The 27,285-nt window shown below is 35.9% G+C and overlaps 2 protein-coding genes and 1 long non-coding RNA gene across 3 annotated transcripts in view; 2 read left to right on the forward strand and 1 right to left on the reverse strand.

Annotated features, from left to right (window-relative positions):
* Positions 1 to 5,837: 5,837 nt before the first annotated feature.
* LOC131945189 (uncharacterized) lies at positions 5,838 to 7,375 on the forward strand. The gene is made up of 3 exons (XR_009387120.1): positions 5,838 to 5,908; positions 6,257 to 6,371; positions 7,159 to 7,375. It is a non-coding gene; the product is annotated as an uncharacterized LOC131945189 (long non-coding RNA).
* Positions 7,376 to 8,540: 1,165 nt separating this feature from the next.
* LOC131945182 (uncharacterized) lies at positions 8,541 to 12,705 on the forward strand. The gene is made up of 3 exons (XM_059306211.1): positions 8,541 to 8,585; positions 9,808 to 9,896; positions 11,247 to 12,705. The coding sequence occupies exons 2-3, from the start codon at positions 9,819 to 9,821 to the stop codon at positions 12,063 to 12,065; spliced, it is 897 nt and encodes a 298-aa protein (XP_059162194.1). The 5' UTR covers positions 8,541 to 8,585; positions 9,808 to 9,818; the 3' UTR covers positions 12,066 to 12,705.
* Positions 12,706 to 15,028: 2,323 nt separating this feature from the next.
* The window catches only part of LOC131945214 (ryanodine receptor), a 70,996-nt gene continuing 58,739 nt past the window's right edge, over positions 15,029 to 27,285 (reverse strand). Inside the window, exons 97-125 of the mRNA XM_059306242.1 lie at positions 26,916 to 27,044; positions 26,482 to 26,586; positions 26,275 to 26,356; positions 26,097 to 26,167; positions 25,915 to 25,980; positions 24,865 to 24,944; positions 23,898 to 24,059; positions 23,529 to 23,685; positions 23,307 to 23,405; positions 23,136 to 23,215; positions 22,559 to 22,585; positions 20,681 to 20,881; positions 20,300 to 20,536; positions 19,966 to 20,059; positions 19,722 to 19,807; positions 19,475 to 19,568; positions 19,276 to 19,362; positions 18,798 to 19,028; positions 18,349 to 18,522; positions 18,022 to 18,137; positions 17,839 to 17,899; positions 17,511 to 17,657; positions 17,250 to 17,381; positions 17,085 to 17,133; positions 16,846 to 16,953; positions 16,524 to 16,588; positions 16,238 to 16,338; positions 15,719 to 15,770; positions 15,029 to 15,478 (exon numbers count right to left, since the gene is read on the reverse strand). Of these exons, the coding sequence (XP_059162225.1) occupies positions 15,380 to 15,478; positions 15,719 to 15,770; positions 16,238 to 16,338; positions 16,524 to 16,588; positions 16,846 to 16,953; positions 17,085 to 17,133; positions 17,250 to 17,381; positions 17,511 to 17,657; positions 17,839 to 17,899; positions 18,022 to 18,137; positions 18,349 to 18,522; positions 18,798 to 19,028; positions 19,276 to 19,362; positions 19,475 to 19,568; positions 19,722 to 19,807; positions 19,966 to 20,059; positions 20,300 to 20,536; positions 20,681 to 20,881; positions 22,559 to 22,585; positions 23,136 to 23,215; positions 23,307 to 23,405; positions 23,529 to 23,685; positions 23,898 to 24,059; positions 24,865 to 24,944; positions 25,915 to 25,980; positions 26,097 to 26,167; positions 26,275 to 26,356; positions 26,482 to 26,586; positions 26,916 to 27,044 (3,192 nt within the window). The 3' untranslated portion in view covers positions 15,029 to 15,379. The remainder of the gene's footprint in view (positions 15,479 to 15,718; positions 15,771 to 16,237; positions 16,339 to 16,523; positions 16,589 to 16,845; positions 16,954 to 17,084; positions 17,134 to 17,249; positions 17,382 to 17,510; positions 17,658 to 17,838; positions 17,900 to 18,021; positions 18,138 to 18,348; positions 18,523 to 18,797; positions 19,029 to 19,275; positions 19,363 to 19,474; positions 19,569 to 19,721; positions 19,808 to 19,965; positions 20,060 to 20,299; positions 20,537 to 20,680; positions 20,882 to 22,558; positions 22,586 to 23,135; positions 23,216 to 23,306; positions 23,406 to 23,528; positions 23,686 to 23,897; positions 24,060 to 24,864; positions 24,945 to 25,914; positions 25,981 to 26,096; positions 26,168 to 26,274; positions 26,357 to 26,481; positions 26,587 to 26,915; positions 27,045 to 27,285) is intronic.

The raw sequence follows: 27,285 nt of genomic DNA on the forward strand, positions 1-27,285 counted from the left end.
CCTTGGAGATCGCGTTTGGTTAACATTGTTCTCTCCTATTAGTTTCACTCTTCTATAAGTTTTTAAATTCCCCAGTGTCAAATGACAGTGTAACGTCCCCAAAGTGATTATTCCTTCTCCGGCCTGTCAGTCACATTCCCCAGTACGTTCCAGATAATTCTAGGCTAAATCTATTCACGAAACTCCCTTTGCAATGGTGTACATTAAATTACATTGTGTTGACCTATAGACTCTAGTACAGATCTTATTATGTATTGTAAGTGGTTCTTTAGACACTCAAAAATCTCACTACATTATTTTCAATTGCTCATCCAAAGTACCTTTTACTTAGAATGGCTAAGTTTAGGTTGTGAGTTGGTGAATGTGCAACGTCTTAACATTTTTATTGAGTGTTGTGCTAAATTCGATTTAAACACTGTTTCTGAACAAGCAAAAACGTGTGCATCTGTTTAAATAGACACATATTGATGCAATAAAAACGAGGAGTTCTAGTGACAAAAGCCTTAACAGATTATTGACTATTTACTAACGGAATGCAAACAGAAGCTTTAGATCATTTCTTAAGATACAACGACATGTATTCTACTTTTCAGATGCCACCAAAGAAATTAACCATTTTTGAATGAGAAATTGCGCACGCTAAAACAAATGGCAGTTAAAAGAAAAAGTGAAGCATTGGATGAAATTGTCTCCAGATTAGAGAACAAGGGACATTCCAAATATTCCAATAGATCTAAGAACCCAGACATCACATGCCTTTCAGAAAGAAAGAAAGAACACAGTTTTCTCAAGGTTTAAGGAAAGATGCGATAAAATGGAAGCATGACTCAAGAATAAGACTGTCACAAACAACAATTTTCAATTTGAATGTCACAAATGTCAGCTCTCAACAATATGACTATAAAAACATCTCTAAAATCTGAGAAGTCTAGCCTCCATGTCATAGAGCAAATAAATTGTTCAATATTACACCATCCACACACGTTTCGCCTGCCAACCACGATGTTGCTAGATTGATCACATTATTGACGTCTGTTGATAAAATTGATGCTCCTGGAACTATCAACCAATCTCAACAATGCAAGCGATCAAATAGAGGAAAAATTATCAGCGCTCGTCAAATGAATCTTCAATAAGGTCAGTTGGGAATATGTATGACGAATGTTTGCAGGGCGCCTGAGGTGTAACTGCGCGCAGGGCTCCTGAGGTGTGAGTGCTCGCAGAGCTTCTGAGATGTGAGTGCTCGCAGAGCTTTTCAGATGTGAGTGCTCGCAGCGCTCCAGAGGTGTGAGTGCACGCAGGGCGCCTGAAGTGTGAGTGCGCGCTGTGCGTCTGGCAATCGACAGACCGCTCGCCGCCTCCCTTGGACTGCTCGCGGCCTCCCTAGGACTGCTCGCGGCCTCCCTACGTCTGCTCGCGGCCTCCCTTGGACTGCTCGCGGAATCCCTTGGACTACTCGCGGCCTTCCTAGGACTGTTTGCCGTCATTATTGCATAACTCGCCGTCCCATTTTGTGGTAGCCCAGCTCTTGAGTGGTTAGTGCTCGCAGGGCCCCTGAGGTATGAGTGCTCGCAGGGCTCCTGATGTGTTAGTGCTCGAAGAGCTTCTGAGGTGTGAGTGCTCGCAGGGTGCCTGAGGTGTGAGTACTCACAGAGCTCATGAGGGGTGATGCTGCCAGGGCTCCTGAGGTGTGAGTGCTCCCAGAGATTCTGAGATGTGAGTGCTCGCAGGGCTCCTAAGGTGTGAGTGCACGCACTGCTCCTGAGGTGTGAGTGCACGCACTGCTCCTGAGGTGTGAGTGCTCGCAGAATTCATGAGGGGTAAGTGCTCGCAGGGCTCCTGATGTGTGAGTGCATGCCGGGCTCCTGAGGTGTGAGTGCGCGCTGTGCGTCTGGCAATCGACAGATCGCTCGCCGCCTCCCCAGGACCGCTCGCCAACTCCCTAGGACTGCTCGCGGCCTCCCTAGGACTGCTCGCGGCCTCCCTAGGACTGCTCGCGGCCTCCCTAGGACTGCTCGCGGCCTCCCTAGGACTGCTCGCGGCCTCCCTAGGACTGCTCGCGGCCTCCCTAGGACTACTCGCGGCCTCCCTAGGACTTTTTGCCTTCACTATTGCAACGTTCGCCGTCCCATATGGTGGTAGCACATCTGGCGGCCGACTGACGGCTCCACCTCCAACAGACTGTTGTATTTTTTTTTTGTTTTTTTTATCCACAGCTATTATCCCCTTGAACCTTCAATAGCATCGTATGCAAGAAGGCAGCCTTTTCAGTGATGGACCACCCCACTAGAGAGGGTTTAAAATAGTGAGATTTAATCTTTATAAATACGCTCTGTATATACTAGTTTAAAATTTATTTGTCCTTGAGAAATTAAAAAACAATTTAGCTGAAGATTTAAAGAATTAGAATTTTAAAGCTTCACGAATAAAAATAGTGCTTTACATTTTAAAATAATTAAAAGCCTAAGTTGATTTTTTTACTAATTATTTTATTTTTAAGATGTGTAAAATGTCTGTTAGTTGGGTTTAGGGCTACTTTGGTTCTGTTGTTTTGGTATAGCTACGTTCTGTTATTTTGGTAACATTTAGGTAAGTCAAAATCATTTTTATTTATTTAAATGTGACTGCTATATTCATTTTCCTTTTGAATTTCAGATATATACATCCTAATTATCTAATTAAGTCACAGCAAAGGCTGAGCTGGTGTAGGATGAATTTTCAAATGCAAGACTTTCTTATACAGCAAGATAAAACAGATTGTACTTAGAAGGTATGTATATGTAGCGTTTTCAACAAACATAGTGTTTTCTACCAAATGGTGAAGTCAAGTCGCCAGGAACCATCCTTGCGACTTGACTTCACCATTTACTGTAAACCGTTCAAGTAATGAAGAAATCATGAACCATCCTTATTTCTTCATTACTTGAAAAGTTGACAGCAAATACTTGGAGAGTGAGTTGTCTGCCTTGGAGATCGCGTTTGGTTAACATTGTTCTCTCCTATTAGTTTCACTCTTCTATAAGTTTTTAAATTCCCCAGTGTCAAATGACAGTGTAACGTCCCCAAAGTGATTATTCCTTCTCCGGCCTGTCAGTCACATTCCCCAGTACGTTCCAGATAATTCTAGGCTAAATCTATTCACGAAACTCCCTTTGCAATGGTGTACATTAAATTACATTGTGTTGACCTATAGACTCTAGTACAGATCTTATTATGTATTGTAAGTGGTTCTTTAGACACTCAAAAATCTCACTACATTATTTTCAATTGCTCATCCAAAGTACCTTTTACTTAGAATGGCTAAGTTTAGGTTGTGAGTTGGTGAATGTGCAACGTCTTAACATTTTTATTGAGTGTTGTGCTAAATTCGATTTAAACACTGTTTCTGAACAAGCAAAAACGTGTGCATCTGTTTAAATAGACACATATTGATGCAATAAAAACGAGGAGTTCTAGTGACAAAAGCCTTAACAGATTATTGACTATTTACTAACGGAATGCAAACAGAAGCTTTAGATCATTTCTTAAGATACAATGACATGTATTCTACTTTTCAGATGCCACCAAAGAAATTAACCATTTTTGAATGAGAAATTGCGCACGCTAAAACAAATGGCAGTTAAAAGAAAAAGTGAAGCATTGGATGAAATTGTCTCCAGATTAGAGAACAAGGGACATTCCAAATATTCCAATAGATCTAAGAACCCAGACATCACATGCCTTTCAGAAAGAAAGAAAGAACACAGTTTTCTCAAGGTTTAAGGAAAGATGCGATAAAATGGAAGCATGACTCAAGAATAAGACTGTCACAAACAACAATTTTCAATTTGAATGTCACAAATGTCAGCTCTCAACAATATGACTATAAAAACATCTCTAAAATCTGAGAAGTCTAGCCTCCATGTCATAGAGCAAATAAACTGTTCAATATTACACCATCCACACACGTTTCGCCTGCCAACCACGATGTTGCTAGATTGATCACATTATTGACGTCTGTTGATAAAATTGATGCTCCTGGAACTATCAACCAATCTCAACAATGCAAGCGATCAAATAGAGGAAAAATTATCAGCGCTCGTCAAATGAATCTTCAATAAGGTCAGTTGGGAATATGTATGACGAATGTTTGCAGGGCGCCTGAGGTGTAACTGCGCGCAGGGCTCCTGAGGTGTGAGTGCATGCCGGGCTCCTGAGTGGTGAGTGCATGCCGGGCTCCTGATGTGTGAGTGCTCGCAGGGCTCCTGAGGGATGAGTGCTCGCAGGGCGCCTGAAGTGTGAGTGCGCGCTATGCGTCTGGCAATCGACAGACCGCTCGCCGCCTCATCAGGACTGCTCGCGGCTTCTCTTGGACTGCTCGCGGCCTCCCTTGGGCTACTCGCGGCCTCCCCAGAAATGTTTGCCGTCGCTATTGCACAGCTCGCCGTCCCATATTGTGGTAGCCCAGCTCTTGAGGTGTTAGGGCTCGCAGAGCTTCTGAGGTGTTAGGGCTCGCAGAGCTTCTAAGATGTGAGTGCTCGCAGCGCTCCAGAGGTGTGAGTGCTGGCAGCGCTCCAGAGGTGTGAGTGCTCGCAGAGCTGAGGGGTGAGTGCTGGCAGGTCTCCTGATGAGTGAGTGCTGGCAGGGCTCCTATTGGGTGAGTGCATGCCGGGCTCCTGAGGTGTGAGTGCACGCAGGGCGCCTGAAGTGTGAGTGCGCGCTGTGCGTCTGGCAATCGACAGACCGCTCGCCGCCTCTGTAGGACTGCTTGCGGCCTCCCTTGGACTGGTCGCGGCCTCCCTTGGACTACTCGCGGCCTTCCTAGGACTGTTTGCCGTCATTATTGCATAACTCGCCGTCCCATTTTGTGGTAGCCCAGCTCTTGAGGGGTTAGTGCTCGCAGGGCCCCTGAGGTGTGAGTGCTCGCAGGGCTCCTGATGTGTTAGTGGTCGAAGAGCTTCTGAGGTGTGAGTGCTCGCAGGGTGCCTGAGGTGTGAGTGCTCACAGAGCTCATGAGGGGTGATGCTGCCAGGGCTTCTGGGGTGTGAGTGCTCCTAGAGATTCTGAGATGTGAGTGCTCGCAGGGCTCCTAAGGTGTGAGTGCACGCACTGCTCCTGAGGTGTGAGTGCACGCACTGCTCCTGAGGTGTGAGTGCACGCACTGCTCCTGAGGTGTGAGTGCTTGCAGAATTCATGAGGGGTAAGTGCTCGCAGGGCTCCTGAGGTGTGAGTGCGCGCTGTGCGTCTGGCAATCGACAGATCGCTCGCCGCCTCCCCAGGACCGCTCGCGGCCTCCCTAGGACTGCTCGCGGCCTCCCTAGGACTGCTCGCGGCCTCCCTAGGACTGCTCGCGGCCTCCCTTGGACTGCTCGCGGCCTCCCTTGGACTGCTCGCGGCCTCCCTTGGACTGCTCGCTGCCTCCCTTGGACTGCTCGCGGCCTCCCTTGGACTGCTCGCGGCCTCCCTTGGACTGCTCGCGGCCTCCCTTGGACTGCTCGCGGCCTCCCTTGGACTGCTCGCGGCCTCCCTTGGACTGCTCGCGGCCTCCCTTGGACTGCTCGCGGCCTCCATTGGACTGCTCGCGGCCTCCCTTGGACTGCTCGCGGCCTCCCTTGGACTGCTCGCGGCCTCCCTTGGACTGCTCGCGGCCTCCATTGGACTGCTCGCGGCCTCCCTTGGACTGCTCGCGGCCTCCCTTGGACTGCTCGCGGCCTCCCTAGGACTTTTTGCCTTCACTATTGCACAGTTCGCCGTCCCATATGGTGGTAGCACATCTGGCGGCCGACTGATGGCTCCACCACCAACAGACTGTTGTATTTTTTTTGTTTTTTTATCCACAGCTTTTAACATCTTGAACCTCCAATAGCATCGTATGCAAGAAGGCAGCTTTTTCAGTGATGGACCACCCCACTAGAGAGGGTTTAAAATAGTGAGATTTAATCTTTATAAATACGCTCTGTATATACTAGTTTAAAATTTATTTGTCCCTGAGAAATTAAAAAAACAATTTAGCTGAAGATTTAAAGAATGAGAATTTTAAAGTTTCACGAATAAAAATAGTGCTTTACATTTTAAAATTAAAAGCCTAAGTCGATTTTTTTACTAATTATTTTATTTTTAAGATGTGTAAAATGTCTGTTAGTTGGGTTTAGGGCTACTTTGGTTCTGTTGTTTTGGTATAGTTACGTTCTGTTATTTTGGTAACATTTAGGTAAGTCAAAATCATTTTTATTTATTTAAATGTGACTGCTATATTCATTTTCCTTTTGAATTTCAGATATATACATCCTAATTATCTAATTAAGTCACAGCAAAGGCTGAGCTGGTGTAGGGTGAATTTTTAAATGCAAGACTTTCTTATACAGCAAGATAAAACAGATTGTACTTAGAAGGTATGTATATGTAGCGTTTTCAACAAACATAGTGTTTTCTACCAAATGGTGAAGTCAAGTCGCCAGGAACCATCCTTGCGACTTGACTTCACCATTTACTGTAAACCGTTCAAGTAATGAAGAAATCAGGAACCATCCTTATTTCTTCATTACTTGAGCAGTTTACAGCAAATACTTGGAGAGTGAGCTGTCTGCCTTGGAGATCGCGTTTGGTTAACATTTATCTCTCTTATTAGTTTCACTCTTCTATTAGTTTTTTAATTCCCCAGTGTCAAATGACAGTGTAACGTCCCCAAAGTGATTATTCCTTCTCCGGCCTGTCAGTCACATTCCCCAGTACGTTCCAGATAATTCTAGGCTAAATCTTTACACGAAACTCCCTTTGCAATGGTGTACATTAAATTACATTGTGTTGACCTATAGACTCTAGTACAGATCTTATTATGTATTGTAAGTGGTTCTTTAGACAATCAAAAATCTCACTACATTATTTTCAATTGCTCATCCAAAGTACCTTTTACTTAGAATGGCTAAGTTTAGGTTGTAAGTTGGTGAATGTGCAACGTCTTAACATTTTTATTGAGTGTTGTGCTAAATTCGATTTAAACACTGTTTCTGAACAAGCAAAAACGTGTGCATCTGTTTAAATAGACACATATTGATGCAATAAAAACGAGGAGTTCTAGTGACAAAAACCTTAACAGATTATTGACTATTTACTAACGGAATGCAAACAGAAGCTTTAGATCATTTCTTAAGATACAATGACATGTATTCTACTTTTCAGATGCCACCAAAGAAATTAACCATTTTTGAATGAGAAATTGTGCACGCTAAAACAAATGGCAGTTAAAAGCAAAAGTGAAGCATTGGATGAAATTGTCTCCAGATTAGAGAACAAGGGACATTCCAAATATTCCAATAGATCTAAGAACCCAGACATCACATGCCTTTCAGAAAGAAAGAACACAGTTTTCTCAAGGTTTAAGGAAAGATGCGATAAAATGGAAGCATGACACAAGAATAAGACTGTCACAAACAACAATTTTCAATTTGAATGTCACAAATGTCAGCTCTCAACAATATGAATATCAAAAACATCATCTCTAAAATCTGAGGGGGGCGGTAGACTTTCTTCGGGTGGGGGCGGACACTGTTAAAAGGTATATATTTTCTATATAAATTATATAAATTTCATTTCGTTTGGGGGGGGGGGGGGGGCGGTAGAATTTTTTCGGGGGGGGGGGGGGCTTAGACCCCCCCCCCCCCCCGAAGAGATGCCTGGAAGAAACTCTGATGGGTACCTAGCTCACGTTAGAGAAAGCTAAGTCGGCAAGAATAGTGCTGACTACACTATCCCTTTTCATGCCGAGGTAATAGAAACAGGTTAACTCTACTTCATTTACTTACTAGGCCTAGGCTAGGGCCTACTCTTAATTCTGCAGTGTTTCTTCCCGACTTTTTTCTCCGGGGGTGCACTAGATATTCCCGGGGTGGGGTGGGGGGGGGGACAACATTTTCCGGGGGGGGGGCGGACACTGGTAAAAGTATATATTTTCTATTTACATTTTATTTGGGGGGGGGGGGGAGGGGGAGTAGACTTTCTTCGGTGGGGGGGGGGGGGGGGTTTCCGCCCCCTCGAAGAGATGCCTGGAAGAAACTGTTCTGCAGGTGTCTCGCATTTACTTCTCGCATTCTATTGGCCCGCCATTTTGTGTTTCACGTCTCGCAAGATGTATCCAAATCTCGCAATCAGTTAATGAGCAACAAATTCTCTGTATACTTGTAGCAATTAAATTAGTGTAGTAGTAGTAAGTACTAGATCAACATCCAGCTAGATGTAATAAGTAATGACCCCTTGCAAACAAGTGACCAAAATCACGTGAATTGCCTAGTAATTATGCGTAATAGTTTATTTACCATAGACTCTACGCCCAGTGTTTCTTCCAGACTTTTTTCTTCGGGGGGGCACTTGAAATTTTCGGGGAGGCGGTAGACTTTCTTCGGGGGGGGGGGGGGGCGGACATTGTTAAAAGTATATATTTTCTCTATAAATTATATAAATTTCATTTCGTTCGGGGGGGGGGGGGGGGGCGGTAAAAAAAATTTCGGGGGGGGGGCTTCGCCCCCCCGAAGAGATGCCTGGGAGAAACTCTGTCTACGCCAAAGGCTTAGCCTTAGGCCTACTCATCAAACAACGTCGGCAAGAATCCTGTAAAATTAATTTATTTTGACAATTTTTGAGAGTTTAATCTGGCAACTTTAAACAATTGAACTTAAGTCGCGCCATTTGTCTGGCATCTAATGATGTAGTCTAGTCAGATCTAGCCTAGCACTAGTGTATTTAAAATTAGTCAGTCAAAATTCTAAATCTATTAGTAGTATTAGATCTAGATCTAGACTCTATGTGCATTCACCGTACCCTTCTCAATTAGATCTAGAATCTAGATCATCTAGACTTAGAATCTAGTTCTATTGTCCGCACAGACAAAATCCAATCATAAGTCATGTGAGTCTGGTGTGTGTCTTGAATTGATTTGATCTCCGTCGAACCCCTGGGGCTGACTAACTTCACTAACTGAACCCTTGGGGGTTTGATGACCACTGGTCTGGTCTAGACTAGATTTCTATATCTAAATCTGCAAGTTGTTGTAGACTACGTACATTCTAATCTCTAATAAAGGGTCATCCATTTAAATGTCCACCTATTTTAAAATTTAGTAGGCTCCCTCACACAAGTCTACTTTCGACGGACAGCCCCCACCCCCTCCTTACCCAATGTGGACGACCACAAAATTTAAATAAAAATCGAGGCCAACTCAAGGATGACCATATTTTAAGAAAAAAAGTATTTTTTTTAAAGCTACAGTTTTGAAATGTATAGATAAGTAAGAGTATAGTATACGACGGCAGTATACGACTATCTATACGTAGTGTCTGTATAGGCCATAGGCTGTTCTTTGGCTTCATTTTGATTTTAGATGCTGTGAAGATTAGTGATGTTGGGGTCTCATTGGGAGGAAGGGAAGTTAAAAATTCTAGATGTTGTTTGTTATGGATAACCCACTGTAGGTATAAATTAAATACAGTGCTTTATTTACACGTTGTGATAGGTTATTTTTAAACACGAGCACTGTTGTCTTAATTTTACTTTTTTCTTAAATGCAGGATACGAGTTTTATGTTTTTTTTTATTTTAAATTGTAAGCACTTCTATGTTAAATTCAACAGACTTTCAGATGGACCCAAAACCCCCATCCAGTCCACACGTTACCACGAAGTCTATTTATTTCTTCCCCCCCCCGTGTGGACGTCATAAATGAATGACCCTTCATATTATTGTAATCAACTATATATATATAATATATTATAATTATAGTAAATAATTCGTATTAATTATTAATTCACTAATCTAGACTCAATTTTTCCTACGTCAGATTCCTGCACCATGCCTCGCATTAGCAAGCCACTCGTTCTGGTAAATCCTGATGTAGATCTAGAGAATCTAGATCTTTCAGTAATAGAGGTAACTTGTTTTCTTGAATAGATCTAGATTTAAATTTAGAAGTCTAAATAACTATCACTAAATGATAACATTATTTCTGTAGTTATTAAAAAAAGGCCAGCATCTTGCAACTGCAACTGTAACTTGTTTGGAGTTTATTTGAAATGTCACATCAAGTTACATGTGTTACATCAAGTCACATGAGAATTGAATTGGAAGCATCAGCTTCAAAGGACGAGAAGGGGTAGTCTACAAGTGTATTATTATTAATTTACTTTGAATTATTTTGTATTCATTTATCCTTAACTTCATCCTAAGACGACAGTCTTGAAGGTTAGATACCAATTAGATACGGGGTGGGGAAAGTTAAAAAAGTAAGACTAGATTAGAAATCCACATAGAATCTTGATCTATTAGGGGAAGGTAGGGCTATATGTCACAATTTCATTTCTTTGTGGGGAAGGGTTAATACTAAATCACAAATGTATTATTAAAAATAATATAAATATAGCTGGTAGCCTATATCATGACCAGTGTTCCCTCCAAAGGGAAAAGCTGGTGTACAACGTGTATTTTGTGTGTGTGTGGTGGTGTTCTAAGTCTATGTAAGGATGTATGTATTTTAAAGGGATCATTAATCACAACTATAATAAATAAGTAATGACACTGCTTATAAAACAAACTAGATCTAACAGAAATTGAACCATAAGATTATTACTAACAATTATTAACACAAATGTAACCATAAATAATATAATTAGGCCTACATGAAATAATTGAATATTAAAAACACTCTTAACGTGAGACATGGGGTTAGCATTTGTAACTTATAAATGCTAACCACTTAGTCCCTTGAAACTTATAACAGTAGTTGTGTAATGCGTAGTCATACCTATCGTAATTTTGAAAACATCCGATTTTTTTTGCTATTTTTAGCTTGTTTAATAGCTGGGACAGCCACTCTTTTAGGAGAGACAACTCCAAAATCAAACAACTGCTGCCTTGCAGTTTGTTCTTGGTTGGACAAAGGCTTTGGAAGCTAATCCAAAAAAAAGAAAAGCGGGCTGAAATCGGAGTCAATGGTCTCTCTGGCGCTTAATCAGTTGACATGTATACTTAATTGTGTTTGAGGGGATCCCTTTCAACACCAAAAAAAAATTAAGAACAAAGAAGAAGAAGAACTTGTTTAAGTCTTTTTTAATAATACTCAATTTATGTTATATTATTTTGTTTATTCAGTACCATAACTGTTGGTAAAATTCCTAAAACTTAGTAATCTAACATTTTTAACCTAAGTCGACTAAATATTTTAAAACACAACAGTGAAAATGGTACATGCTTCATTCATATCTTGTATTTTAACTATCCTAGGGACCCAAGAAAGAGACATCTTCAACTTCCAAGAGAAAAATGACACCTCAAGAACCAGAGAAAACTACCATTGAAACAGATGATCTAACAAAGGTCAAACAACTATCAGAAGATGAAGGAGCACAGCCTTCAAACAAAAAGAAAAAGACATCAGCTACAGCTAATTGTTCCGGTTCAGGTAAAAGGGTAGGAAGTAAAATGAGTAAAAAGACAATGGTGTGCATTGAGGGTTGCAGGCAAGGTAAAAACAGTGGCTGTCCTCTCAAGTCAAAAGGCAGAGGTTTATCTAAAGATAATTTCTCCTGTGTTGAAGTTCATGACCTGTTAAGGAAAATGGGCCTAGATGAACCAGAAAAGTGCAGCCTGTGTGTCAAGTCAGCAATTCAGAAAAAAATTATTAAAGTCAAAGGAGATCCATCTGACTTGAACATGGTAGTAGCAGTTGGTACTTGTGAACAAAGCTGTGAGGAGTGCTCACATGAATTGAAAGCAACACTTGGTGACTTACTCAAGCAACCTGATGAAGCTGGTTGTGATTATGAGGATGGTCTTCAGAACGCAACAGTCAAATGTAAGGAACCAGGTTGTCCAGGAAGAGCTTATGTCACTGAAATCTGTAGTGGAAAAAATACTTTTGATTCAGGAAAGTTTCATAACCACTGTTCAGAATGCCCAGGGTTTGGCCAGTGTATTAATGATTATCGTAATACACATTGCTTTGATTGTGGCAAACACTACTTTGGTGGATCTTTAGGTAGTTTTAATTGTGGCTGTACTAAAACTAAAAGGCATGGTAAAAACAATTGTAATCCAATGTAAGCACTTAACCATACTATTATACATTTTTTTGCAGACAAGCACTCAAAATCTGGCTTATTTTAAAGAGGAATAATTTTTTCTTAAGTAATGGTAACCATAAACAATGTCAAAATTTTGAGCATTTTGTACAACCATCCAGCTTCAATCGGGCATAAAAGAGATCCTTTTTACACCCCCCCCCCCTCTTGTGGTGTTGCCTGAACCAGCTTTTCATGTAATGCTATTATTACTTTGGAAGTTTCTTTCTTATTTTTCCATAATTACAGAATTTCTAGTAACTAACAGAATTTCTTGTATTTCTTCCCACAAATCAGTATTTTGTGTACAGTAATTTTGTTCCAATAATTTAAAAATAACATAATAATTTAATGACTATGCACATGTAATTTATATTTGTACCATTCTACAACACATTTTTCCTGAGTTTCAAATTCAATTAAAAATTAAACTTAATTTTTAAAAGATAAAAATTAAGACTTAAATTACTGTTTTTTCCAGAAAAGAATATTTAAAAAAAAAAATTGACTGTGATGATGTGCAAATTCTTGGTTATTTAAGTTGGTATGCAATTATACTTTTAATACTTTTATGTAGTTTTAAAAATGTAAATATAGTTGATTTTTTAAAAGTTTAAAAGTTAATAAATTACTGGCACATGATGTTTGTATTTTTGTAAAATTATTTTAATAATAAAAGTACAACTCAAAATATTATTTGCTTGAATCTTGTATTTTCTTTTAGTTTACTCCTTATATAAGTCTAGTGATTGTAGTAGTATAGTTTGAGAACCTATTGGAACCATTTTTATGTTTGTCTATTGAACAATATCTGGATTTTCTTTACATAAGTTATCAAATACTGGAAATAAGTTTATGATCTAATATTACATGCTGTCAACCTCTAATTGAATTTTAATTTCAACCCTTTCAGCAATAAGGGGTCATCCATTAATGAAGTCACACTCAAATGTAGATAATCAGGTTCTTTAATAAAAAAATATATTAGTGACGAGCCGACCCGAGTGTAGCATACGCCGATCTTTTATTTTCTACTTTTCATTAATTCACAGTTTGTTAATTCGACACTTCACCCCCCCCCCTTGGCCTGTCAAAGCAGCTGTCCGTGACGAGTTTACTGACGACAATGAAAATATCTAGCAGGAATAGTTACCCCCCAATAGTTTCAAATCGTTTCAAATACTAAATTATCTGCCCCTAATAGCCATCACTAATCCGACCCGGCTCTACTATTGTGAACATTCGTCGTAAACCATAGCTCACCAGACAGGTGGGGGTGAGGGTGGTAGCGATACGCCTAGAGAGCGAAATAGTAATGGTGTGCATTTACGTGGTGTCTCGCATGGTCCCCATGAAGAGAATTATATATATCTAGATTATTTTAACAAACTCAATTTTCCAGTACTCAATGTTCACAGCTCATTTTAACAAACAAAATTGTAGGCTAGTATGGCACACTACTTTGGGGTGGGGGGGGGATTGCTTTAAACAAACATACAAAAACATGCTGAAATAAGGTTGCAAATCAGTTTTTTCTTAAATAACATTGTCTTTTTTTTTTTTTTAATTTAAAGACACCCTACTCTTGGCATGTGGGAAAGATGAAATAAAACACTAGAACAAAGTTTAATTTTTTTTTCTTTTATTTGAGAAGCCCAGCTCTTGAGTAGTAACAATGGGATACAACAGCTTCTCAAGGTCAGAGCTGTAGGGTAGTAACACTGCAAACAGTTTACACATCAATGACTTTCCAAGTTAAAAATTAACTCTTCAAAAAAAATGTGTTTTGTGGCTAAAACAAAGCATTTAGGAAACAAAAAAATTCTACAATGATTGCTTTAAAAAAAAAAAAAAAGTTATCTCCAGGGAAATTATTATTATAAAATGCTGTATGCAGTGTTGGGCATGCTGTGGAGTATTCTATTAAATCTAAATATTATTTGGTAAAATATTGCACTGTAGTTTCATTGTGAAAAGTTTGATACATTCAGACATTTCAAAAATAGATTGATAATCATTCTCTCATACAAACAACCAGTACAGTCATAAGCCTTTTTTAGTATTTTTCTTTTACAATAGGGTTATATCAAATAGGTAAATTTGAAGGTGATTTGAAATTCACATATAATCTTTCACTGTACTGTAACAAACTATTTTAAAAACTGAAATGTGTAATGCTTACAAAAACAGCAGCAAATGTTCATCAAAATGGTTATCATAATGTAACATGTTAATTCAAACTAGATAAAAGCATACTATTAAAACTATGATTTCTAATTGATACAAATAATTTTTGTCAAATGACAATCATATTAGAACTTACATAAACGTAAAATATTTTAACAGATAATTTATGACCACACAAAAAAAAAAGCCTTTACTTATGAAATTTTAAAAATAGTTGCCTTCTAAAATTAGTAAACAATACACTATTTCTAGGGATATCCTTTAAAAAATACCAACTATACATTCTTAATTCAAGTCATGAGAATAAGTGATTACTGATGCAAATATTAATAATATAAGATGATGTTTGGGGTTGATAATACCCTTGGTTATATACAAAAATGGTAGGGTTAAGCTTAGGATTACAAATCAGTGTTTTACATCTAGGGGGAAGATGCTTGTTGTAAGGATGGCTGGGAGTGGGCCATTTATCTACAATATCTACTTGCCTTCTGACAGGCTCTAAGTTGCGATGTTTATATCACAACTTGAGTATGGAGTCAACCATATATACCACCTGTCACATATCAAGAGTCCCCGCCCAACAATTAACATTTCACCAATAGTTTGTTTGATGAATGGGTTGACCATCCCCAATTTTTGAGGACCCTTGATTATTAAGATAAAAATTGGCTACATTATGTACAGTGAAAAAGTGTATTTACAAATACTGGTATAAATGTGCTTGTATCAAAGTTCATTTAAAGAAATGGCTGAAACAAAAACCTACTTCATGCTAAAATAACACTAAGCTGGCTTTCAGAGATAGCTTAAATATGTGGAGAAATAATTTATTGAGCAGAAACTACAAGCTGCATGCAAAAATAAAAAAAGAATTGCATTATAATTAAATATTGCACTATTAGTAGTTAAATAATCAGATATATACATTTAAAGCTGAGCCTGATTTTGAAAGTTTAGCTCAGATCTGACTTTCATTGATAAATTAAAATGTGACTTCAAAAAGAAAACATCCAAACTGAAAATAAAATATCAGAAGCTGAAAAAGTTTAGCAAAAACTGCTTAAACTATGTAGTGTAAATATCATTTGTAGAAATCTTTCATTGAAATCATCTTGAGTCTTCATCCTCATATTGTTTACGAAAGCATTCACCAACAGGAAAGAAGTCCCAGATTCGCTGCTGATACATCTCATATACATAAGTTTCCTGAAAAATAAATGTTATTTTATACGACATGCCAAAGTACGCTTTGTAATACAGATACATTTTATTAAAAAAATTTCAAAACAATTAACAATGAAGACATTTTCCCCAAAAGAGGTACTATAGGTTCATCTATTGTCTATATTTCAGAAAAGAAAAGTAACTTACCAACAAAGACATTTTTTTTTTTTACAAATGAAGTATTAGAATTAAATCGTCTATATTTCAAGATAAGTTACATACCTGACCTGTGTACTCTGTATCAGGCTTGTTGATCAAGTGCATAATAAAAAACCTGAAAGAATTGTGTTAGGATTTAAAATCTTTAAAAAGATCAAAATCTTTAGAAGGATCATACCGGTACTCATCACAAATTCGACACTACACATTAGCATACCAACAGGTGATTAGCATGTCTTATTAGTTCAAATACATTTTTCTGTAATAAGCAATTTAATTTTTTGAAAAATGGTTGGTATTTTCACAGTTACAAAATGATGTCACAAGTTCCCATCATAGACCAATGTGGTTAACATAAAAAGATGTAAAAGTAAAGTCAAGTTCTTGTCAAACCAGATGGTCTATAGGGCAAGTGAAGTAGAGTTCACTTGTATCTGTGACCTCGGCAAATGAAGAGATAGTGTGGTCAGCACTATGCCCAGCCGCGTTTACTTTTCTTAATGTGAGTTAGGTACCCATCATGGGTTAGCAGTCCAGCTCTCTACCGCTAGACCACGCTGTCCCGATAAAAAGATGACTTACATGTAATTTGCAAAGTTATGCTCATTCTTCACATGGATCTCAAATCCATGTGGTACTTTGTCGAAATAGTCTTTACCAATGCCACAAATGAAGCACTTGGACTGGAAAAAAAAAAGTAGCAATAACATTTTTATTCAGAAGTTTTTACCTCATAAAACTAAATTCAACAATTTGAAATAGTTTGAGGTTAACCAAGAATTAATATATAGTTTGCGGTTAACCAGGACTTACATAGTTTGAGGTTTATCAGGACTTATGAAATAGGTTAACTAGAACTATTTCTTACCTCCATATCTTCTTTTACTTGCTCCAGCTGGTCCCTAAGCTCTCCAAAGGCGTCAATAATCAAACCTATAGGTGTAGAATAAAATATAGTTTTTATTTTGTGATAACTACAAAACTAGACTTAAAGCATGTCTGTTTTATGTTGATTAATGGCACCATTTGTTGAGTTAGTCCATGATAATAAAGTTGATAAAAAATTTTATAAGTGATCAAAACCTTGGTTTGATCAAATCATACTCTGATTTCACATTAATAAAACTTTTCATTTTTGCTTCCTGAAATTTCTATGTAAGCACCAAGAAAATAGATTTATGAATACAAACCCTGAATAATGGCCAGCAGGATGACAATGACAAAGAAGAAAAAAGTAATATCAAACACAATTCTGTACATTTCATTGGGATCACCATCAGCAGGCTCAATTTCATCACCTGTAAGAAATAAAGTTCATGACCCCATCAACTCATCAGTTCAAATTACAACGATGTAACTTATTAAAAAAAAGAAACAAAAAGTAAAACATTCACAAGGGGATAAAGAAATAAGAATGTGTTCAACTTACCTATGCCACCACCAGCTCTAAGACCAGTGTGGAGATGGTACACAAAACACTGAAAAAAAAATGATGAGAAACTGTAGCTAAGAACAACCATGACAGATGCATAGTTTAAATACCAAATTTAAATGTCTGTTGAAAATAAAAAGAACTAATTGTTCTACATCTTACAGTGGCCATATCATGACACTTGTAGTCTACATTTCCATCTTCCTCTTTGACATAAAATTTCCTGAAAAAGTTGAAGGCCACCACAGTGTAGATATACACCACCACACACGTCAACATTACAGTCAAGACCAGCTGTAGATGAACAACAACAGCATTTAAACATTTATTTAAATTATAGCGCTCTTAGTAAAATCAAATAAAAATAGAAACAACATATTTAGAAAAGATGAATGCATGCATCTGTAGGGTATTTGGTCTCACCTGTTTACCATTGTGGGTTACAGACTGCAAAATGGTACGGAGAGTTTTAATCCCAATGGCTACATCCAAAAGGTGGGCAGCAAAGAAGAAGAAGTTAAAGTTGCCCAAGATGGAGAACAAAAAGTACCACAGCAAATACAAGAAAGACTGGGAAAAAAAAATTTATAAGAATATATATTTCACATCAATCCCACACACTACTATAAATCCTCTAACTTAATAACATAAAATATGTTTTTTTAAAAGTCACTAATGTATTAAGCCACTAATTTCATCACAATAAACATTAATCAAAAAAATTGAATACAGAAAATGCTGTATAAATTACATTATCAGTAATGATTACTCCCCACTTCCAGATCTGATATTGAAGATCAACATTTGCCAAGCTGGAAAATAAAATTACACAAATGATTTGGGATTTTTTTCTACATTTAATTTTATAAATAAACTTCCATTTTTGTAGTCAAACTGTAGTCATTGTCATAAATTTAAAGTATAAAAATCATACAATGAGGGAACAAATCTTGATTTTTCAGCGATGGATGAAACAGTTTCTCCCTGATCCATGCCCAACAAGCTGCTTATAGCATCATAGTCGTACTGCTCTGCATAACGAATTCGGACCTTAAATGAACAGGATAAAAGGTACATTCATTTGTGAACTTAGAGTGAGTTTGAGATTTTATAAGCAGTCTAATAGTCACACTGGTCTAAGTGCAAGCCTGGAAAATTTAATGATCAAATAACTTGAGTTTCAATAATCTAATTACATCACAATTAATGGATAAAAAAAATTAACCAGATCTATTGAACACATTTTTAGAAAATTCCAAACCTTCTTCTTGACAAATTTGTCCCAGTAACTTTCAGGGAAGGACTGTGTACTCAGCACCAGCTTGTCCCAATGTGCTTTAACATCATCATCACTTGGCTGCTCCACAATATACAGTCCTTCAAACTCCAACTTCCTGGCTATTTCTTTCTCTCTTTTGAATATGACCAATGGCACCTGCAACATAAGTATGTTAAACCTTGAGAACGGTAAATTGATAAATGTATACTGTAATAAATGATAACAATCATTAAAATGACAGTCACAAATCTGACTAGATTCTTTTAACTTTGAAAAATTATCTTACTGTAAAATTTATATAAAGAAGCTTGAGAATTATGTAATTCATAAAAATATCAATTAATCCTGTCAGTTGAATAAACTTTTATTTGTTTGTATGGCAAAAGACAATGTCATGTAAAAATGTAATGATATTTTTAGCTTGCGTTTACCTTTAAGCAGTAATAGGCAACCAGCATTGAGAAGGCAGCCAGTGAATGAAGCAGAGCCAAGCTCCTGATAACTGGATTCAAATAATAAAACTCTTCCTCAATGATGACCAACTCATTCAGGCTATCATCTTCCTCCTCTTCTCCTCCAGTCAGTGCTGCTGTTAGGTTGGCAATGACATCAGCATCATCTGGTGAATCAGCTTCTGCTGTTTCCTCATGAAGTTTGGTCACCTAGTTTTATAAGACACATCAACTCATAGAAAAAAATTACTTTTGATGCTATAATTTAAAAATTATACTTTAATAATAATAAAACACATTTAAAAAAAAAATTTATTAAGTTAAATACAGGAGAATTACAGGAGAACAAAAACATTGACAATGAATTATATAGTAAAAAGCATAATACATAAAAGCATAATAATCATAAGCTATTTCGTTTGAATAAAACATTTTTCTATAAAAATAATCTTCTGACCTTGAAAAACAACAGCAGAACATTGATAAAGAAAGCCAAAAGTAGTGCAAGGTACTTGAAGTTGTAAAAGTTACGAGCAAACAAACTCTGGAAAAGAAAATTCATGAATTAAAAAATGTCATTAAATTTCTATAAAAATAATACTTTAACAAAAATAAAAAAATAAAAATAGGAAAATCTTCCTCAATCATTAACTCACCAAAATGTATTTTCCATATTCAAACTCATGGGTCTCAACAGTGGGCTCTTCTTCTGATTTTGATGATTCCTTCGGTGCACTATCACTAGCCCTTCTGGAACAAATGTTTTCAGTTTTAACATTTTCAATTGTTTTAACATGAATAAAGTCCACCAATGACTATAGTAAACAAAACTTGCATGCCTTCTTGCCTTAAATGCTATCAATACAATTTTTGTCAAATTAAGAAAGTGTCAGTATTAGTTACCTGGCATCAGGTATAGACATCTGTGGTGCCATATAGGGAGGTGGAGCAGTTGTGGTTGACTGGGCACTTGCTTGCTGGTCTTCAGTCTGTTAAGGTACAAAATGTTTGTCACGTTTTGTTTAAAATATTTATAGGTATAGTCTGTGCATGTATGTGTATAGATGGATTGTGGATTGTTAACTGTTGAAACATTCTCTATAAAGTAAGAATAAAGAAACAAAGAGAGCTATTGCTGTAGACATACTAGTGTCTCAGGACTCTCAGTTTGGGTGCTTGATGTTCCAGGTTCAAATGTTGTTCCAGCAGTACCATTAGACATGTGCTCTTTAGACTGGGGCCTAGGATAAAGAAGATACAGTACTCTAGTTTTATACGAACTGTGATACAAAATTGAAATGTTTATAAACATTTATTTATTATGTATTGTTACCATGAAAATAAAATATCAGAATAAACAATTGAAAAGCACTAAAAATTAAAAGTCATTTAACAGGATAAGTTAAGAATATTTACTTTATCTTAATAATTTTATAATAATAAACAAAATAAAAGTGTACATTAATTTTAAAATAGCTTACATGTGCCTTTCTGTTCCATCCTCATCTATTAATGGTTGAGAAAGCTCAGCATTAGCACCATCCACATCCGGTGGAAAACCAGCCCCACCATTCATAGCCGACCTCCCGGCTGGTCCTGACATTGCTATAGGACCTAACTGCAGCGCCATAGGTGTAGGAGGCTGTTTTTCCTCGGGTGGTTTTGTCTCTGTGTCCTTCTCCCCCATCATCATGTTAATCACAAATTTCACTAGTGTCCTGTTTACAAATCATAAAACAATCCGTTGTTTAAAAAAAATGTTAGTGTTCACCAAAAAACACATTAGACTGTGCAATGTATTTGATTTAGACCTATTTTGTAACAAATTAAAGATATTGTGTGAAAGAAAAAAAAAGTCCTACCATGAGATATGGAAGACAAGGGTGACCATAAACCAGGCAAACTTGAAGTTCATCTTGAAGAAGGCTATAAACAGCTGCCAGTAGGTCATGGACTTGATTGTAAGGTATGAATGTTTCAGATTTGACCAGGTTAGACAAGACAGTATGGTGAACAAGGTGTCTTTCAGGAACCTGTATGTTATGGCCAAAGGTTCCAATACACTGGAAAACAATATTTTAAATAACTCAATTTTGGATACATACTTAATTTTTTAATGATGCATAAGGAGTAGTTGAAACACAGATTTCAGAAACAAAAGAAAGAAAAAAAACAAATTTTAAACATATTTTAAAATATACTTAAAAATGTGCAATACATTAAATATAATTTTTTTTTGAAAGTTTAAATGTTATATCAAATAGTTTAACACCACAAAACTGAATTATCATAGTAGAAGCGGGAGACTAACATTTGACATAGTTCAATACAACCTGAACACATTGCATGATGCATTACAAGTAAACAATAGAATCTTACATATTATATTAATTTCAATATGCTTTTTTCCCACATAAACATATTCAGCATAATTTGATAATGCTGTACATTTAAATGACACTGTACCATACTTCTAAATGGTGTAAGTATAAATATAATGCAGCAGTATAGAGTAAAGTAAAATTTAACATCAAATATAAAAAGACATACTGACATACAACAAATGACATTTTTAGACACCAATGACATTCATTCATAAAGACAATTTTTAAAATGTCACTTTTTTTCTCTTTCATGCTTAGTCTCAACATCTCAATCAAATGTATGCAATATTTTGTACATGGTTAGATCAACAAGTTTTGAAGACAATTTATTTTTTAACATAAGTTAGATCATGCAAATTGGCTAATTTTATTAAATGTAATTTTTTTTTTAATTTAATAGGTAGATCTATTTTGCAACTAGATCTATTTCTTACTTGCAAAAGTTTTTAAAAAATAAATAAGTAATAATATTTAATAAAGCAAAATTATTTTTATTTTATGTAATAGAATATTGAAAAATGGTTTAAGTTTTAGACTAGAGGCCTACTTGTTTTAATAATATGAGATTTGTGCAGATTTATTTTCAAGAAAATGAGAATGCTTTTTGTGCAAAGTAAACTATAAACAACATATAGAACAATCATACATCAAGTAGAGAGTAGTAGTTAAAGGTCTGGTTGATAGTTACCATTGAGTTGTAAAAGTTTTATTGGGGATTTAAAACATTTAGATTTGTGTGGATTTTTTTAAAAAGAAGATCAGGCTTAGCAAGAGATTAGCAAATAAGGTAAGGTATGTGTAGGAAAAAACTAGTCAAAGGAAATGTCATGTTTACAAAAAGATTAGCAATAGTGGAAATTATGTGAAGGAAAAAACTAACCTGTGTCATGTTCATAAAGATTAGCAAAAAAGGTCAGGTTTGAGTAAGAAAAAAAACTAGCCAACAGGAAATGTCATGTTTTAAAAAGAGATTAGCAATAGGGGAAGTTACATTAAGGAAAAAACTAGCCAACAGGAAAGTCATATTTAGAAAGAGATTGGCCATAGAAAAAATGAGCCCCTTTGAGAAGTCATGTTTAGAAAGAGATGAAGCAATAGAAAAGAAAGCAGCTGTACAGTGGGGAAAATATGATGAGACTGTGGGTGTGCAGGAAACATTCTTCTTGACACACCATCAAAACCAGTGCCTTAAAATAACTCATGCTAGACTTTCAGGAATGTTTTTTATGTCTTTGAAAAAATAAAGTTCAACTTAATCATAAGAATAGAGAAAAAAAATAAAATAGAGCCATGTTAAAAAAAAGTTAAGGTATACTGATGCATTTGTTTGCATTCACTTCAAGACAATATCTATACCCTGTTGGTCCTGACTGTTGTCTCCTTCTGAAAACACAAATCAATTTTATAAGCTAACAAGATACAAAAGCTAAGCTCCAATAGACCACAGTTGTTCCCAAGAGGCTGAAATCAAGTTTAACAATAAACTAAAACAAATAAGTACACAAAACTATAGGCCTACTCTGGAAAAATTAAAATGTGTTTACTTTTAAGAATCAGGCATTAATTACATGAATCTGTTCATAATTGAATATTAATAGTAATAATCACCAAGCTACTAGTTAATAAATTAAAAATATACAAGATAATTATAAAAAAGGTAAAACCATTAAGAGGCACTTGCTACAAAAATACTAATAATCACTTTTATTATTAAGAATATTGATTGATACATTATTTCTTTGTGATTTAAAACAATTACCATACAGTCAATAATCTTACAATTGAAAAAAAAACAACTTAGATTGTGCAAAGAAGTAATTAAAGGATAATAGAAAAAATTATATGTTAAACTTCATAGCAAGGCAACTGCAAATACTATAAACATTGTATTTTATAACAAGATTTTGAATAAAGATATTTTATCATCACTTACCCTCCTTCCATGTTGCCAGCACCACTTCTCATTGCTGCTATTCTCTGTTCCTCTGCACTGATACTTGTGGCATGTTGCATCTACAAGGAGATAGGTTTTGAAAACATTTGTACAAGTTGTGTTATCAATGGCTTGAAGAATGAGCATGTTACAATCAAACAAAAGCTTTACCTCAAATATTGTGTCCTCACAAAAGTTGACAAAGCTCTCAAGTTTTTCCTTGTCTCCACCTTCATTAACCACACTGTGCAAGAAGGACCTCTTAGATTCCTAGAATACAAACACAAAGTAGTAACAATATACAAGAACAATATGCATGACAATGAAACACTGTAGCTATTGCATGCATGTTCACATGAAGCAAATAAACTAAAGATAGGGTTTGTCAACTACCTTGATCTGGGGTTTCTCCCACTGGTCAATATGTGACTGTTTAATCTCAAAGTAGACTCTCTCAATGCGATTAGCACTGCCCTGGATCTCAATGCGCCCAAGGTAAGGCTCAAAGTAGTCAAGCACACTTTTAGCTTTATTCAAGAGCCGCTCCAGCCTGGCGGAAAAGAAAATCAATCATCTTTTTAAACCAATTTTAGAAGCTAAACTTAGAATCTGTTATGATAAAACTACATTTAGAGCATTCAACTTTGGATTACAGAGTTTATCCTCAGTTAAGATAAGCATAAACTTCATTAAGTTTTAGTAAGACTTCTGAACAAAAAATGTAACTGTAAACTATGTAGTCTAAATATTTAAAGCAATTACTTGGGCTCATTAGGCATGTGTTCAGACAAATTGGTCAAGAGGACAGCCATGGTGAAGCCAATATCCTTGGCTGGGTTGTGGAAGCGGTCAGTAAACTCTGTGAAGTCCACCTTCCCATCATGGTTGGCATCAACACACATCATGATGTACTCAATTTCTTCCCTGAAATCATTCATCCACCAATTCAATTAAATACTTTGTTTTTGTTTTACTCGTTTCTTAAGCCAACTGTATAATTTATTAAAAAAATAAATAAAATAGCTAGTGGTTTTGATATTAAACAGTTGTTTAAAATAATAATTGAGGTTAAAACTAAAGCTACCTCTATATTAAAAATGTTTTCTTTACAACAGACATGCATCTGACATCATGCAACATAGAGTCTAACACTTTCATTTTAAACAGTCAAACTTATAAGATCATTTAATATTATTAACTACTATTGTTACTACTATTACTGAATAAATAAATATACAGTTTCTATATCAATAAGCATTAGGTCAAAAACAATGATTAAATAATGACAAGATGTTTATAAATATTATTTTAAATCATGCTATGAATTGAATACAGTTATGATGCATGTGTTACAGTTTGAATAGTAAAATTAGCTGATGCTAAGTATAAATTAATAAGAAAAATGATAGTATTTAAAACTTAAAAAAAATAAATAATTTAAAACAAATTCATAAAGTTTGGCTAAGAAAAGAATTCAATTTAAAAACAAAACAAAACATACTATATTATTTGAAGCATTTAAAATGGGTGGCTAATGAAATGAGAGAAATAGTTTGCTTTATCTGATCCTTTAATGACAGGAGGCCATGTACAGGTGAAAATATGAATTAATTGTTGTGTGTTGAGGAATGACAACACATAAATTCTGTTTTGATGAACAACAGAAGGGGATGGAAACGGTTTGTTGATTTTTTTTTATTTCAGTCCTTCACGCCATGCCTCCACTTACTCAGAGTAAATTTTTTGTGATTCCATGGCCTTACGGAATTCTTTGTGTGATATCCACCCATCTTTATTTGTGTCGAACTCCTACAAATAAACAGGCTAAAAGGCTAGCAACATTGACACCAATAACCAAAAGATGACATAAGCAACTGAAACATACAATGATCATCTGCATTCATTCGGAGATCACATGACCTTACACATTTCTGCTAATTTTTGGAACACACCACTTTGAAGACTCTAAAGTTAAAATTTAACTTTTATAAAAATTAGAGTATAATATAGAGGATGAATGAAATGAATAAAACCAGTGTGACCTCCAAATGACCTCTACCAAACACTGACTATGAAAGATACCCCACAGAGCTGTTGCATATATCCAATGATATACAAACCGTGTGAACACTTTCTGAGCATGCAGAGCTTTACTGAACTCTTTGGCAGATAAAACACCATCCTTGTTTATGTCAAACTCCTATAAAAGTTCATGGCATTTCAAAACAGGAGTTTGTGTGGGTGAAAAGGAAAATAAATAAACAGTTCTTACAAATAATGAAAAATGGAAATAAAAACATTTTTTTAATGATTAATTTAGCTATACAATGAAGAATAATGGATTATTATTTCTCTTTTGCAATAGCTCTTGAAATGCAATTTGCTGAAAATGATTTGTGATGATGTATTACACATTTTATGGGTTGGTACAGCTCATCTACAGCTGGAAGAGAAAATTATTCAGGTCCTTCTAGAAACAGACAAGCTAACACAGATCAATGGAAGAGATTAGTTTTAAAATCAAGTCTTCTCAACGCTGAGAGTAAAATAAACTTAAGAGTATTAAAGTAATTCGTTATCAATTGCAGTTTAGCACTTGGTTTAATATTGAAATCATGTTTTAATTTAACTAGATGTAAATTCCTGAAAAGATATTAGGTTCAAATTACACCTAAATGCAGACAAGTTGCATTTTAATTTTTCAAACAATTATAATAATAAATCCTATAGCTAATTTATTGACACAAAAACTAAAACATAAATTGAATATAGCACATACCAAGAAAGCTTCAGATGTAGTTAGATTCTTCATCTTAAGGAAGATGTCGAAGAACTTCAATAACATCTGTTAGTTGAGATACAAATGTGTTAAAGACAGAGACATGATATGTTAAAACATACACATTTTAAAATATATTCTTGTCATTCTACAGAGTTGATTATGAAGTTTGAAGACTGTACCTCCACATTTGTAGAAGACTCTACCAGTGTATCCACCATCTGTTTACCAATGGGTCCATTCATGACATTACCTAGAATTGTACAGTCAACTCACTGAATCACATTTTAAGCAAGTGTTATAATTTATAAATGAGACAGAGAAATGTTTTTTTTAAGACCTATGGCTACAAGGACATACCCTCTAACATAGAAAGCAACATGATCATCATTTCTTTCTGGAGTTTCATGAATTCTCTTAGAAGTTCTAACTGATCTGGGTCCTACAAGAAAATTTTTGAAATTTTATTATTCTTTAAATAATTATGAAAATAAAACAGTTCATACAAAGATAAGCTCTTGAAAAATGCTATAAACTATATTTTCAGAGTATTTTAGTTTTTCTTACTTTGGAAAGTTTGTCTTGCATGTGGGCAAAGATATATAGGAACCCACCAACAGCATCCCACAACCTACTGTGGGCCAGGGCTAACTGATTCTGTGAACATGGGCCCTATACAAAGGGATAAAAATAAAAATTTAAATCTTTATACAAGGCTGATTTTGTGAACATGGGCTCTATACACATGGATAAAATAAACATTTAAATCTTTATACAAGGCTGATTTTGTGAACAAGGGCTCTATACACAGGGATAAAATAAACATTTAAATCTTTGTACAAGGCTGATGATTCTGTGAACATGGGCTCTATACACAGGGATAAAAATAAACCTTTAAATCTTTATACAAGGCTGATTCTGTGAACATGGGCTCTATACACAGGGATAAAATATGGGGCACACAATCTAAAGATAGGTTAAAATAATCACATAAAAGTTACCTGAATGTATTCAGTGAGGGAGTTGAAGACCTGTGCTGCAACCATTATAGCCCTGCTAAAGTTGTCTTTTCCTGCAATGTCTATTATCTCCTTCCCTGAGTAATGCCAGTAGAAATCCATGATGGACTCCTGTTTTTAAAAATGTAAAATGTGTTTAACCAAAACAATAATAATAAAGAAACCAAAATTGAGCCTTAATTTTAAAATACATTAAAGAAATGAAATGAGTTGAACCTATAAAAGAAAGGTCATGCCCAAAATTGACAATAATAAAATATTAACCCAATGCAAGTTGGTTCTTGTAACTATTCTGTATCTAAGTCTTCAATTGAAGCCTTTGAAAGATTTTTAAAAAAAAATGAGTATATTG

The sequence above is a fragment of the Physella acuta genome, unplaced genomic scaffold (assembly GCF_028476545.2).
Source record: "Physella acuta isolate Inbredline_101_S28 unplaced genomic scaffold, ASM2847654v3 ptg000531l, whole genome shotgun sequence".
NCBI classification, from domain to species: Eukaryota; Metazoa; Mollusca; class Gastropoda; family Physidae; genus Physella; species Physella acuta.

What these genes read in the sequence shown, in the direction of transcription:
- LOC131945182 (XM_059306211.1), top strand. Translation starts at nt 9,819, where the DNA reads ATGCCTCGCATTAGCAAGCCACTCGTTCTGGTAAATCCTGATGTAGAT. An exon ending in TAGATCTTTCAGTAATAGAG is followed by an intron (nt 9,897 to 11,246) that starts GTAACTTGTTTT and finishes TAACTATCCTAG; the next exon opens with GGACCCAAGAAAGAGACATC.